This window comes from Salvelinus fontinalis, chromosome 13 (assembly GCF_029448725.1).
Source record: "Salvelinus fontinalis isolate EN_2023a chromosome 13, ASM2944872v1, whole genome shotgun sequence".
NCBI classification, from domain to species: domain Eukaryota; kingdom Metazoa; phylum Chordata; class Actinopteri; order Salmoniformes; family Salmonidae; genus Salvelinus; species Salvelinus fontinalis.
Genome location: NC_074677.1, coordinates 30,072,246 through 30,087,826, shown reverse-complemented (window position 1 = coordinate 30,087,826; position 15,581 = coordinate 30,072,246). Strand labels below are relative to the sequence as shown.

At 40.1% G+C, this 15,581-nt stretch overlaps 1 protein-coding gene across 11 annotated transcripts in view; it reads left to right on the top strand.

Annotated features, from left to right (window-relative positions):
- Positions 1-7,221, top strand: part of LOC129868403 (E3 ubiquitin-protein ligase TTC3-like) — a 67,810-nt gene extending 60,589 nt beyond the window's left edge. For 9 of the 11 annotated variants that reach the window (XM_055942361.1, XM_055942355.1, XM_055942356.1 and 6 more), the window contains 2 exons: positions 3,925-4,017; positions 4,216-7,221. In XM_055942361.1, the coding sequence (XP_055798336.1) occupies positions 3,925-4,017; positions 4,216-4,341 (219 nt within the window). In that variant the 3' untranslated portion in view covers positions 4,342-7,221. Of the gene's footprint in view, positions 1-354; positions 826-3,924; positions 4,018-4,215 lie in introns of those variants that run through there. The other 2 variants (XR_008761759.1, XM_055942360.1) reach the window with 2 other exon arrangements.
- Positions 7,222-15,581: the final 8,360 nt, after the last annotated feature.

Here is a 15,581-nt window from a genome sequence, read left to right as displayed (position 1 = left end):
TCTCTGCAGTGACCCCGCAGTTATCAAGTCTCCCCAACAGCAACCTTTTCCTGGCTGCTATTTCCTCCACCATGACTACCATCTCTTTTCTTGGTTATCCATTTTTGATTTTGATATAGCTAGTCTGATGGCTATTATGTGTGAAAAATAACCAAATCCGATCATCCCTGTCACAGGCTTATTTATTGGTTTCAAGCACGTCACTAATGTCAATGCCACATAATAAGATATTTACGAAGTTCCTAATAACATTTTGAGGAATTGCATTTACGAACTATCTTATGAACTTCCTATTTATTTTCCATAAACTTCTTACGTTTTTTCGTGAGTAATGTTTTGTGAATCCGGCCCCAGGACCTCGATCAGGCGTTGTGAAAGGAAGGCCCGGAAAATCGTTAGACTCCAGCCACCCAAGACAGACTGTTCTCTCTGCTTTCAGGTACCGGACTACCAGTGCATCAAGTCTGACACCAACAGGCTCCTGAACAGCTTCTATCCCCAAGCCATATGACTGCTAAATAGCTAACAAATGGCTACACGGAATATAGCTATGTTCGAATACTCATACTAATCGTACCATTTGACGTGCATTGTGAATGGATATAGTTAATATGTTAAAAGTTCCCGGATGTCATACTAAATTCGCCAAAATACAAAGAATACAAGCAGTGGACACTTCTACACTTCTGTAGTTTTAGGGCCCAAAAAGCAATTCTTCAGAAAATGGGCGTGATTTTCAGATTTTGAAGGATATGGCGGAAAATATGCAGCTGAAGTCCGAGAGCGGATACAAATTCATTGCTTTAATTAACCTGTCTAGGATCAGCGTGGCGCTAGCGGCACACCCCCCCCCCCCCCACTGAAAAACCAGTGCCGCGAAATTCAAAAAAAATATTTTTTTTAAATATTTAACTTTCACACATTAAAGTCCAATACAGCTAATGAAAGACACAGATCTTATGAATCCAGTCAACATTTCCGATTTTTAAAATGTTTTACAGGGAAGACACAATATGTAAAGATGTACATCTATTACCTAAAAACACATTAGCATAATCCACCATCTTTTATTTGTCCACCAACACCAGTAGCCATCACCAATTCGGCTAAACTAAGATATTTATAGCCCCTAACCAACAAAAAAACTCATTAGATGACAGTCTGATAACATATTTATGGTATGGGATAGGTTTTGTTAGAAAAAAGTGCATATTTCAGGTATATGGCATAGTTTACAATTGCACCCACCATCACAAATGGACTAGAATAATTACAATGAGCAACGTGTTTACCTAACTACTAATCATCAAACATTTCGTAAAAATACACAGCATACACGAATCGAAAGACACAGATCCTGTGAATACAGACAATATTTCAGATTTTCTAAGTGTCTTACAGCGAAAACACAATAAATCGTTATATTAGCTTAGCACATAGCAATTAGCAGCCCAGCATTGATTCTAGCCAAAGTGAGCGATAAAAGTCAACATCGCCAAAAGATATTAATTTTTTCACTAACCTTCTCAGAATTCTTCCGATGACACTCCTGTAACATCACATTACAACATGCATATACAGTTTGATCGAAAATGTTTATATTTAGCCACCAAAATCATGGTTAGACAATGTGAAATGTAGACAAGCTGGTAAAGAAAATGTCCTTGCGCAACTTAGACAGTGATCTACTCTTATACATAAATACTCATAAACGTGACTAAAAAATATAGGGTGGACAGGGATTGATAGACAATTTAATTCTTAATACAATTGCGTTATTACATTTTTTAATTTATCCTTACTTTTCAATACAGTTTGCGCCAAGCGAAGCTACGTCAAAAAACATGGCGTCCTAAGCCACTAAAATGTTTCGACAGAAACACGATTTATCATAATAAAAATGTCCTACCTTGAGCTGTTCTTCCATCAGTATCTTGGGCAAAGGATCCTTTCTTGGGAGAAATCGTCTTTTGGTGGAAAGCTGTCCTCTTGCCATGTGGAAATGTCAACTGAGTTCGGGATGAACTGAAAAGCATGCCCAACTTTTCACATCGTTGCAAAAATAAATGTCCCAAAATCGCACTAAACGGATATAAATTGCTATAAAACGCTTTAAATTAACTACCTTATGATGTTTTTAACTCCTATAACGAGTGAAAAGATGACCGGAGAAATATAACAGGCTAAACTAACGCTTGGAACAGGAGAGGGTCGGTGTCTTCCACGCGCGTTACGCAGCAAGAAAAGACTTGCTAGCTAAAGGTTTTTTTCATTTGTAGGGCCTGTGAACGAGCAATCGAGCCCGTTGGAATCGTCATCACGTAAAGGCATCCAGGGGAAGACGTAAGAAGTGTCCGTATAGTCATAGCAACGACAGTGCCCTTTTAAATGACTTCAGAAAAGTGGCCAACATTTCTCAAATCTGACTCCATGTCAGGGAAATTGCTGTAGAATGGGCTCTGTTCCACTTAGAGACAAAATTTCAACTCCTATAGAAACTATAGACTGTTTTCTATCCAATAATAATAATAATATGCATATTGTACGATCAAGGATTTTGTGGGAAGCCGTTTAAAAAATTAGCCACATTAGCATAAATAGTCTAAACAGCGCCCCCATCCCCAACAGGTTAAGTCACATTTTTAAGAAAACGACCAATGTAATAAAGAAATGACTTTTAAACTAAGATATGTTACACGTTGGCTGTCAGTTTGTTAGCTACGCTATCCTTACGAACCGCATAGTATATCATTGTAGCATTATGTACCGGTATGTTAGTTAACGTTAGTTGGCTACTAATGCATCTGACTTGACAGTATATTAACTATATCCTATCTAACTACCCAACGTTTGACTTGATTATTCACGTCATTGTTAGGTAAGTGGTATAGTCGTTGTGCGTTCTCAATAGATATTGTTAATTCGCTCTGGCTATCTACTCCGATTTCAGCGCACTCTCGTGATTAAATTTACGAACTCAACGCCTGTTAAATATAACCGGTGTCAGTAAACGTCTGCAAACAAAGCGTAATTAAATTGTTGCTAGCAACTCCGTCACCGACAAACAGCCTATTCCGCTCTGCAAGGGCGAGGAAATTGGCCAGGGAGGTGTTCTCTCATTTGTCGAAGTAGCTTGCAAGCTAGCCAACGTTAGCCAGTTAGCTTATCTGCGGTTGTGGGGTCTGAACGCTCGGATCAATGTTACTCCTTGGCCAGACCGTCCAGTGTGCGCTATGAACGACCCAAGAGCAAAATGCTTTGAATTACGAACGCCCAGAGTGCACTCTGGTACTCAAGATGATACAATTTACGAACAGACCCAAAGTCGTATGATGTCTAGCTAGTGATATGTTATGCTAACAAGCTAGCAAGAGGTTGCATAGCAACAGCATCAACTTCCGGTAGACAGGTAGGCTCAACTGAAAGGATACCGTTAGTTTACTAAAATGAGCTAATAGCATGTAGTGTATATACTCATTAAGTATGTAGTATACAGTATGGGTATTCGAACAGCTTAGTTGACCTCGTTCTTATTTTTGCCCTCTGTTCACTCACAGAACTTGACATACTCACACACACTGGCACTCCAACACACAGTCCATTTACACATGCAATCATCATATACGCTGCTGTTACTTTATCATATCCTGATGCCTAGTCACCTTACCCCTGTACATATCTACCTTTATCACTCCAGTATCCCTGCACATTGTAAATATGGTGTTGGAACTGACCCTGTATATAGCTTGCTTGCTTCTCGTGTTCTTATTTTTTTGTTCGATGTTTTATTATTTTTAGTACTACATTGATATTGATTACTGCATTATTAGGTTTACAGCTTGCAATAGTAATTTCACTCAATTTATGTATGTGACATTAATGACTTATCTTTTTTTAATTGATTCTGGTGTGTGTCTTGTACAGCTGAATATGGAGGATCCCTGTATCATCTGCCATGAAGACATGTCCAAGGAGGACCTGTGTGTGTTGGAGTGCAGACACAGCTTCCACAGAGAGGTAAGGCCACCTTCATCACACCGATAAGTACTCTGCAGCTGAGTTTGCCCAGTGCTTTTATCTGTGGCCCTGTGGTTATTTAGGCCTAGCAGAACACCAGAATTGGGAATTCCTGTTCTTTGCACTCAGGATTGTTTTGGTCAGTCTCAATTTATATCACGTCTTTTCATCTTCCCTTCGCTCTGTCTCTTTCTCTAGTGTATTAAGTCATGGCTGAAGGAGCAGAGCACCTGTCCCACCTGCAGAGAGCACGCTCTCCTGCCCGAGGACTTCCCTCTGCTGCTTGGCAGAATCTGCAGGGGTCACACGTCTGCCTTCTCCTAAACACTCCCAGCTACCTACCCTGAACCCCTATCTCTCCCAATACTTGAACTCCCAACACATTGATTACCAGTATATGCTCAATTCCATACGAAACACTTCTGACAAATATTTAATGTGAAGTTCTTTTGACAAGTGTGATTTAACCAATTATCCATCTCCCTAATGTGATTTATACAAGGAATAAAAATATAAATGTAACATGCAACAATTTCAAAGATTTTACTTAGTTACAGTTCATAAACGGAAATCAGTCAATTTAAATAAATTCATTAGGCCCTAATCTATGGATTTCACATGACTTGGAATACAGATAACTTAAATAAAAGGTAGGGGCTTGGATCAGAAAACCAGTCAGTATCTGGTGTGACCACAATTTGCTTCATGAAACATCTCCTTCACATAGAGTTGATCAGGCTGTTGATTGTGTAATGTTGTCCCACTCCTCTTCAATGGCTGTGTGAAGTTGCTGGATATTTGCAGTAACTGAAACATACTGTCGTACATGTTGATCCAGATCATCCCAAGCCTGCTCAATTGGGTGACATGTCTGGTGAGTATGCAGGCCATGTAAGAACTGGAACATTTTCAGCTTCCAGGAATTGCGACATGGGGCCATGTATTATCATGCTGAAACATGAGGCGATGGTGCCGGCTGATTTACATGACAGTGGGCCTCAGAATCTCGTCACGATATCTCTGCGTTCAAATTGCCATCGATAAAATGTAATCGTTTGTTGTCCGTAGCTTATGCCTGGCCACACCATAACCCCACCACCATGGGCACTCTGTTCACAACGTTGGCGTCAGCAAACCACCAGAAGCGACACCAAAAACGGGGGGCAGGGGGAAGCAAAGCAAAGTAAAAGGTCTGGGTAGCCATTTGATTAGATGTTCAGGAGTCTTATGGCTTGGGGGTAGAAGCTGTTAAGAAGCCTCTTGGACCTAGACTTTGCGCTCCGGTACCGCTTGTCGTGCGGTAGCAGAGAGAACAGTCTGACTAGGTTGGCAATTTTTAGGGCCTTCCCCTGACACCGCCTGGTATAGGAGGTCCTGGACGGCAGGAAGCTTGGCCCCAGTGATGTACTGGGCCGTACGCACTACCCTCTGTAGTGCCTTGCGGTCGGAAGCCGAGCAGTTGCCATAACAGGCAGTGATGCAACCAGTCAAGATGCTCTCGACGGTGCAGCTGTAAAACCTTTCCTGAGGGGGAATAGGTTTTGCCGTGCCATCTTTAAGACTGTATTGGTGTGCTTGGACCATGTTAGTTTGTTGTTGATGTGGACACCAAAGAACTTGAAGCGTTCAACCTGTTCCACTACAGCCCCGTCGATGAGAATGGGGGCGTGATCGGTCCTCTTTTTCCTGTAGGCCACAATCTCCTTTGTCTTGGTCACGTTGAGGGAGAGGTTTTTGTCTTAGCACAAAACGGCCAGGTCTCTGACGTCACTATAGGCTTTCTCGTCGGTGATCAAGCCTACCACTGTTGTCATCGGCAAACTTAATGATGGTGTTGGAGTCGTGCCTGGCTGTGCAGTCATGAGTGAACAGGGAGTACAGGAGGGGACAGAGCACGCACCCCTGAGGGGCTCCTGTGTTGAGGATCAGCGTGGCGGATGTGTTGTTGCCTACCCTTACCATCAGGGGGCGGACCATCAGGAATCCAGTTGCAGAGGGATGTTTAGTCCCAGGGTCCTTTAGCTTATTGATGAGGTTTGAGGGCACTATGGTGTTGAACGCTGAGCTGTAGTCAATGAATAGCAGTCTCACATTGGTATTCCATTTGTCTAAGTGGGAAAGAGCAGTGTGGAGTGCAATGAAGATTGTGTCATCTGTGGATCTGTTAGGGCGGTATTCAAATAGGAGTGGGACTAGGGTTTCTATGATAATGGTCTAGACCCTGATTTAGGATGACGAGCACGCAAATGAGTTTCCATGAGACGGTCTCTACAGTGTTGTGCAAACCCACAGTTTCATCAACTGTCCAGGTGGCTGGTTTGAGAACCTTCTCTAAAACGATGGAGAAATGGAAGAGAAATGAACGTTCAATTCTCTGGCAACAGCTCTGGTGGACATTCCTGCAGTCAGCATGCCAATTGCACTGTCCTTCGAGACATGTGACAACTGCACATTTTAGAGTTTCATTTTATTGTCCCCGGCACAGGGTGCACCTGTGTAATGTTCATGCTGTTTAATCAGATTTACGTTTGTCATTTAGCAGACGCTCTTATCCAGAGTGACTTACAGGTGCAATTAGAGTTAAGTGCCTTGCTCAAGGGCACATCGAAATTTTCTCTCTCTCACCTAGTCTGCTTGGGATTCGAACCAGCAACCTTTCAATTACTTGCCCAACACTCTTAACCGCCAGGCTACCTGCCACTTCTTGATATGCCACACCTGTTGGATGGTGGCTGGATTATCGTCGCAAAGGAAAAATGCTCTCTAAAAGGGATATAAACAAATTTGTGCCCAAAATTTGAAAGAAATAAGCTTTTTTGTGCGTATGGAACATTTCAGTGATTTTATTTCAGCTCATAAAACATGGGACCAACACTTGTTGCGTTTTATATTTTTCTTCAGCATATTATTGATTTTATATCATGCAATAAATGTTTTGTTTAGGTCATCGCATGTGCCACATAAGGCTTGTTTACACTTAAGTGTTTGCTGGTTCAATTTAAAAAAAAATATCAAACAATTTTTTTTGTTAAATCTGTTCATGAGCTTTAATCACAGTATTATTGTCATGAGACACATGCTTAATTTAAAAAGGAATGGTTTAGTTAGACCGGATTTATTTATTTAGATAAGTTTGGTTATGGGTTCAGCTAATTCGTAAAGTCTTAAGGCGCTTGTTCCTGGTGTAATAAAGAATGGCAATTACTTTGTGTGAAGCTTGGCTCTTTGAAAAGTTGCAACTGTCAGGATAGAAAACTAACTTTGCAATTGTGCTTTTGTAAAAGCTACACATTGTTGTATGATTGTTTTAAAATTATAATTCTTAACACAAGACTGACAGTTTTTTTAATTGTCAAGTTATATGTCATCAGTAGTTGGAAGGAGTCAGTCATGGCCTGAAGGAGATTTAACTCCTTGCTCTGGTTAAGGTTAAGCCAATACACACAATTTACAATGACAACATAACTGGAATGTTAATGCATTTAATAACTTCCTTTTTTTTGTTAATGTTTATAAAAAAACACGGGGTAACAGAACTATTGGAACATGAAGGACAAACAATACAGCTTCAAGACACTATCAAACATGTATCAGTCTTTCTGCAACAGAGCCATCCTTATGTGTGAGGGTGCGTGTGCATGATAGCGATATAAAATATGTCATAGTTTCCTTTTTCATGATCACAATCTTGTGAAACCCGAAACATCCCAGATCCCCCCACAGTCCCCCCCGGAAGAAAAAAAAATACAAAATACAATTAATTCCATTCCCCACCCCCAAGAACCCCCCCAATGCACCAACATCCAAGAGAATGAACTAAAGAGAAAAAAGGAAAAGACAGAAGAAAAAGGCAAACAATGCAAAATATATATTTTTAATAATACATTTAAAACAAAGGACATCAAGGACAACTGAAATCATGACAGCAATGCCTACTTTATATGTTTGTGTGCATGTCTGCCACTATTAAATGTGTGTGTTCTTGTATGTGTTTTTTTTGAATGAGTGTGTGTATATGCATGTGTACAAACACCTGTACGGCATCAGCCTCAGGCAAACCTGCATTAGTTGTAAAAACACTGCCACTTAGTGTCATTCAAATGTACTTTTATTATGTTGTATTTTGACTTTTTTCCTTTATCTTTTGACCATCATTCTCTCTCTCACACAGCAACTCCACTCCCACTTGTCTCCAATTTCACATACCAACCCTCAGCCCATCCCATCTATCTCTGCTGGCTACCCACTTCGTATTTCTACGCAACACATATCTTTCAACTATGCTATGATGTTTAACGTACAATTTCAATCTATCGAATAGAATCTACAGATTGCGTGTTGAAGAAAAATACGTTTACTAAGAGTATTAGTAATTGACTGACCCGGTCTCTCCAGATCTCCTAACAGTACTATTTCTAGGGTCAATTTTAGATCAATGTTATGCATTTTCAGCCATTCCTGAACTTGAGACCAGAAACAGGCTACCTGAGAGCAATACCAAACTAAATGGTCTATTGATTCTGTATCCTCACAACAAAATCTGTAGAGCTTCGATGATTTTAGGCCCCAAATATTCAACATTTTGTTGGTGGCAAGAATTCTATATAATCATTTTAGCTGAAAAGCACGAAGTCTTGAATCTTGTGTTTTATATAAACTCATATCATGGAATCGGTACATCAAAAATCTCTTCCCAACTATTTTGCAATCTGTATGGCACAACATTCTGGTCCTCGAATGAAACTGGTATACTTTCCTATTTATGCTATTTTTATTCCTCCGCCAGTTTTTATCTTTTATATTGGGCGCCCAAGATCCAATACATAATATTGTACACATCATAATTAGGTTTTAGTCAAGAGTACAGAAAAGTTATCTAGATCTTAAATGACATTGCAGGGATTTAGCTTGCAGACTTGACATAACTTGAGTCATCGGCATACATGGACACCTTTGTTTTTAAGCCTTGGATTTCTAATCCTCTAATGTTGTTATTGGATTTGATTTTAATAGCTAGCATTTCGATGGCCATAACGAATAGATATGGTGACAGCGGACACCCTTGTTTGTTTCACTCTTCACAATTCAAAACTTTGAGAAATAGCCGTTATTTACTATACATTATTTTTACCCATTTTATAAAGAGAATTACCGAAATTGAAAAAATCCAGCCATTTATAAATAAAATCCAGTCTTTTTCAAAATCTGCTATAAATACCATTCCTGGCTTCTTATGTTTCATGATGTTCTATTATTCCTAGTAGTTGTCGTATATCTCCAATGTATTGTCCATGTAAAAAAAAAAACTGTGATCAGGATGAACAATACCTGGTAGAAAAACCTTTTAATTCTGAGTGCTATGCATTTTGCTAGTATTTTTGCATCAAAACGTAAGTGTTTTTTAGATGGACCGGGTCTTTATTTGCCATCTGGGTCTTGTTTTAATAATAGAGAAATCAGACCTTCCTGCTGAGTAGTTGACATACTACAATTTCTATAGGGCTAGTTAAAACAATCTAACAATGGAGCTTTTAGTATATCAAAAAATACTTGATATACCTCTACCGGTATGCCATCAAACCCTGGGGTTTTTCCAGACTGAAAGGATTTAATAGCCTCAAAGTTCTTCCTCTGTAATTTGGCCTAAGCACTGATCTTTCTGTACATTTGTTAATTTTCAATTTTTTTATATTATTTGGAAAGAATTCCTTACCGTAATCTTCATTCAGTGGGAGAGGATGAGACGGAAAAGAGAACATCTGCCTAAAATAATTAGCTTCCTCTTTTTAAAATATAATTTGGAGAATCATAGATGACTCCGTCTTCAGTAACGAATTTCTGAAAATGTATTTTTATTAGCGTTCCTGTATTGGAGATTCAGGAAGAATTTTGTGCATTTTTCTCCATATTCCATGCAGTTTGCTTTATTTTTGTAATATTACATTAGATCGTTCTTGAATAAGTTCCTCAAGTTCTTCCTCTAAATTATTTTGTATCTCTGTAGTATCGTTTTTATTGCCATCTACCTGCACTATTAGTTCATGGATTTCCCTTATTAGTCTTGTTTCTTTAGCCAGAAACTGCTTTTTTATTATTGATGACTATTGAATTGAATGACCCCTGAAGGTACATTTTAAAGGTATCCCAAACAATAAGGGGATTTGCTGAACCTATATTATACTGGAAAAATGTGGTTATAAATAAGTTGTCCTCCAGTAAACTTTGATTACATTTCCAATGTCCACGTGGAAAATCTACTAGCGTTATGTGAATGCCAATTAGATAATGATCTGATCGCATTCTGTCTCCTATTAACTTTTTTTTAACCTTTGATGCAAGAGAGAGACAAGAAAGTAGTCAAGACGACTAGCTTGATTAGGTCTCCATGTATATTGCACAAGGTCAGGGCTTTTTTAAATCTCCAAATCTCCACTATTTCTAATGTGTCCATAATATTTGTGATTTCCTTAAGGGCACGGTGATGATAGTTTGTAGAGTGATGACCTTTACGGTCCATTGAGGTACTTAACACTCTGTTATAGTCTCTTACCACAATGATTAGATCATTTGTTGCCTGTAAATTCAATAAATTAGTATAAATGTTTTCAAAGAAGTGTGGATCATCCTGATTTGGACCATATAGATTAATGAGCCAAATCTCTTTTTCGTCCACTTTCATATTCAAAAGGATCTATCTTCCTTACGAATCATTCCTAAATATTTGCACATTCAGATCGAAATTTTTGTTAATTAATATCATCACACCCTTTGAGTTCCTTTGTCCATGACAGAAAATAATTTCACCACCCCATTCCCTTTTCCACTCAACTTCATCTAAGGATGTAGTGAGTTTCCTGTAAACAGTATGTTATATTACTTTTAGCCATGTAAAGACTGATCTTTGTTTTTTCTAATCTGCCAAACCGTTAGCTATACTTATTTCACCCCTTACCATAACGAGATGCTATTCTCAGGCTAAATTGACCATAATTAGTGCTTATAAAGTTACTGCCATCAGAGGTATGATGAAGGTCAAAACTAGAAATTTCAAATGTCTGATATTTAGAATTCAAGAAATACGTTCTAACAAAGTTTTTTTTAATTCCCTTGCCTGTTTGTGAGCCAATGCCACAGATGTTAGAAAATTGAGACAAATGTGTAACAAATCTGAGTAGGTTGATGTGTATGATATTGGATATGATATGAGTGTGTATGATGTCTGTATAAGAGTAAGACTGTGTGATGTCCAAATAAAAAATAACTTTGCCAATTTGCATGTTTGAGTGTCTATGTAGTGCGTATAGCCTTAATAATATTCATAATTGTTATCCATATCGTATCACCATCATAGTTGCATCATAATTACCTTTAACATAATTGAAAAACACATCCCAGCATTTCCATAGCAATTGACATTTCACATGATCATGAGAGACCTTGCATTACTCTAGAGACGGCTTCACTACAGTACAAATGTATTCCGTACAATATGTTATTATTCCCCAATGCCCCTATTTTGATATCTTCCCCTTGCTTGTTGTAAACATATATGAAGTTAGACAAACAAACACATTAAATTATAAAACAGTTCTTGACAAGTGAGAGCGAGATCAGGTGTGTGTGCGTATGTGTAAGCCAGCATGTAGTTGAGTACGTGTGTTCATATCCACTTCATAATGTTCAGATATTTTAAACAGTTCCCATACTTTTTTTTTCGTAACCTGAAGTCCCTGTAGAATTTAGTACAGCCACGGTGTTATGGAGCTGTCTCATAATAGCTGTCCAACTATAAAGAGTTTGTCCACAATGATAAAGGCATGCCTACCATCCATCCTTTGTCTTTGTACCGGATACAGTCTCTTACGACGTTTGTTTATCTCCTTTGGAATTGGTCATTGAGACCAAATTTGGTCCCTTTAAGCTCCCTTTCTCTGCTTTCGATCAGCTCCTTTTGTTGGTAGTGTTCAAATTTTGCGATGATCGTTTGCGGACCCTTGGTCTTGTCGCTCCAAGTCCGTGTACTCTGTGGAAAGCCACCTAGTTTACAGTCTCTATAGATAGTTTCAATGCGGATTTCATGAATTCTCTGATCGCGCCCTCTGGGTTATTGGATGCGTCCATAGGAATACCAGAAAAAGATTTTCACGCATGCTACGACTTTGTATGTCTAGTAGCGTCTCCTTCATCACCCTGTTTTCCCTGAGTAGACAATCCATGTTGGAATCGTGGATTTTTACTTTGGCTGTGAGTGTCTTGTTTTCTCTTTGGAGCTTGAGAATTTCACTCTGGCTGAACTCCAAACTCCCCCTCAGTCCTGCTACCTCCTCACACAACTTTTCCATTGTTGCATGGGTTCCAGCCAGAGCACTAGCCTCTACCTCAATGGTAAGTAAATTGTCCGTGTCTGTAGATGAATCTGTTTCTTTTTTTTGTTGGGTTAAAGTTTTATTTTGTGAGGTGGTTGGATCTTTCCACGAAGGAGTATGTTGTTCCTCCATAGTGTAAAGCTGTTGGTACTCGTCGATTTCCCTCAGGATCTGCTTGGTATTCAGATTGGCTCTATACTGCAACCAGTTGTTTTATGAAAAGATAGTCTTTCCCACGACAGCCAGCTAGCACTCGCGGAATCCACAAAAAAAAAAAAGGGAACACAAACTTGCAGTCCCAGCCGTAAAGGCTAACCGTGTTGTGGAATCCTTAGTAACACAACTTTAGTTCGGATTAAAATCGATTTAATGAAAAGGTTTGAGTGTAGACAGTACAGTGTCCTGTTGCGCGCTCTGATGACGTCTCTCTCGTGAAAAAAGTTCAATTTAATAAAGTGCATTTAATAACTTGCTTTTTACAAATTTGCCCTTGTCAGTTATTGAATATTCTTTCTTTGGGCAACATTTTGAAAGTGCCAACATTTGTTCTACTCTTAGGGAAATGGGCATACTACTGCTTATGATTGGCAACAATGCGGTGTCAATGATTTCATGATTTGTTACACCCTTTAAGTTTGTCCATTTTGACTTTCGCTAGTAAAAGGTACCCCATAATCTTGAACATCCTTTACTTTTTTTGTTGTCTTGTTTTCTGAACTGTAGACATCCATATAACATTATGAACTTTCAGAGCAGGGAGTTCCATCCAACAGATGTGGCTGTCTGCCAGGACTTCTAGGCTTGGCCATCTGGACTTTGAGTCTTTGGTCACTTCAGGTTGGTCTTGCCCAGGCATGTCAAAGGCACCGTCCTCTTGCCATCCTCCAGATTGCAGTGTGTTTTCAGAAGAGCACTCGGCACAGCTTGATCTCTGTGATCAAATGGTCATCACGGAGGAAAATCACCACATTCACCTCAAACTCTACAGAGGAACAAAGAATTGCATGTGTCAGTCATCGGTAAACCACAAAATTGACACTATTGCACTATTTGACCTGTATTTATTACAGGTTCCCTCACCGACATTAAAGTTGGTAGTCTTGAGGGTAGGGCAGGTAAGAGCCTGGGGAAGACAGAGGAGGCTGTGAAAGACGTCTCCCCTCTGCTATCTGGCTATCTCTGGCATAACCCTCAGCTAAGCCTGGCACGGACGGAGAAAAATAGGCTATTCATCTCTTTAGAGAGGGTAGGAACTAGGGGTCTATTTGGAAAACGGTGCCCTTGGTGAACTGCTCAACTAGAGCCCTGTTCAGACACATCTGGATTGGTGAAAGCAAAAATAATGTGCATCTTTCATTAATTAATGAAATTAATTGGTCCTGGTCAGTCCCTGGATGGGAGACCAGATGCTGCTGGAAGTGGTGTTGGAGGGCCAGTAGGAGGCACTCTTTCCTCTGGTCTAAAAAAAATATCCCAATGCCCCAGGGCAGTGATTGGGGACACTGCCCTGTGTAGGGTGCCGTCTTTCGGATGGGACGTTAAACGGGTGTCCTGACTCTCTGAGGTCATTAAAGATCCCATGGCACTTATCGTAAGAGTAGGGGTGTTAACCCCGGTGTCCTGGCTAAATTCCCAATCTGGCCCTCAAACCATCATGGTCACCTAATAACCCCCAGTTTACAATTGGCTCATTCATCCCCCTCCTCTCCCCTGTAACTATTCCCCAGGTCGTTGCTGCAAATGAGAACGTGTTCTCAGTCAACTTACCTGGTAAAATAACGGTAAAATAAAAAATTAAATAAAAAAATTCAATAACGAACAGTCCAGATTAATGATTCCCTCAGACAGCAGAATGTATTCTACCAGGGCCCGGCTCTCTAAATCGATAGGCTCAATAGCGTCAGACTCACCGCAGAGCAATACTCTTGATGGCAACAGAGCTCTCCACCACCAGTTATTACGCAGTTGGTGGCCCCGGATCAGGGGCTTCATTTACAACCGTTGTGTAAATTTCACACAATTTCTGTGTGCCCCATTTCTGAAAAGTGCTCGCGTACAAAAATATTTAGATTAATCAACTTGGCGCTCGCAAACAATGTTTTCCTGTCGTAAAACTGTGCCTAGAAAACACCTCCGTTCTCCTTTTTATTGTGACGATGCACTTTTAATTTGCTGTATAATTTTGAACTAATTTCATTAGACCACAGCATGCAAAAGATTAATTGTTGTTCAATATTTTGTTTATCAATCAACTGGTCTCTGAGAATTTCATATTCTGTACGTAAATCCATTTAGTATGTTACGGTTTGTATGGTATGTATTAATGTGTGGAGAGCCATGCATTTCATATCCGTGTTTCTACACCTGCATTGTTTGGGGTTTTAGGCTGGGTTTCTGTACAGCACTTTGTGACATCAGCTGATGTAAGAAGGGCTTTATGAATAAATTTGATTTGAAATGTATAAATACATTTGATATGTTACAAATTGCTAAACGTATGCTAACATTAGCTAGGCGTTAAGTTTAGGAGTTGCCTGCAATGACAACAAGCTCAGTCCGATGATGCTGTGACACACCGCCCCACACCATGACGGACCCTCCACCTCCAAATCGATCCTGCTCCAGATTACAGGCCTCGGTGTAACGTTCATTCCTTCAACGATAAACGCGAATCCGACCATCACCCCTGGTGAGACAAAACCGTGACTCGTCAGTGAAGAGCACTTTTTGCCAGTCCTGTCTGGTCCAGCGACGGTGGGTTTGTGCCCATAGGCGACGTTGCTGCCGGTGATGTCTAGTGAGGACCTGCCTGCCTTACAACAGGCCTACAAGCCCTCAGTCCAGCCTCTCTCAGCCTATTGCGGACAGTCTGAGCACTGATGGAGGGATTGGGCATTTCTGGTGTAACTCGGGCAGTTGTTGTTGCCATCCTGTACCTGTCCCGCAGGTGTGATGTTCGGATGTACCGATCCTGTGCAGGTGTTGTTACACGTGGTCTGCCACTGCGAAGACGATCAGCTGTCCGTCCTGTGTCCCTGTAGCGCTGTCTTATGCGTCTCACAGGGACCCTGGGCATCTTTCTTTTTGGTGTTTTTCAGAGTCAGTAGAAAGGCCTCTTAACTTAGGTCAGTATTCATAACTGTGACCTTAATTGCCTACCGTCTGTCTGTAAGCTGTTAGTGTCTTAACGACCGTTCC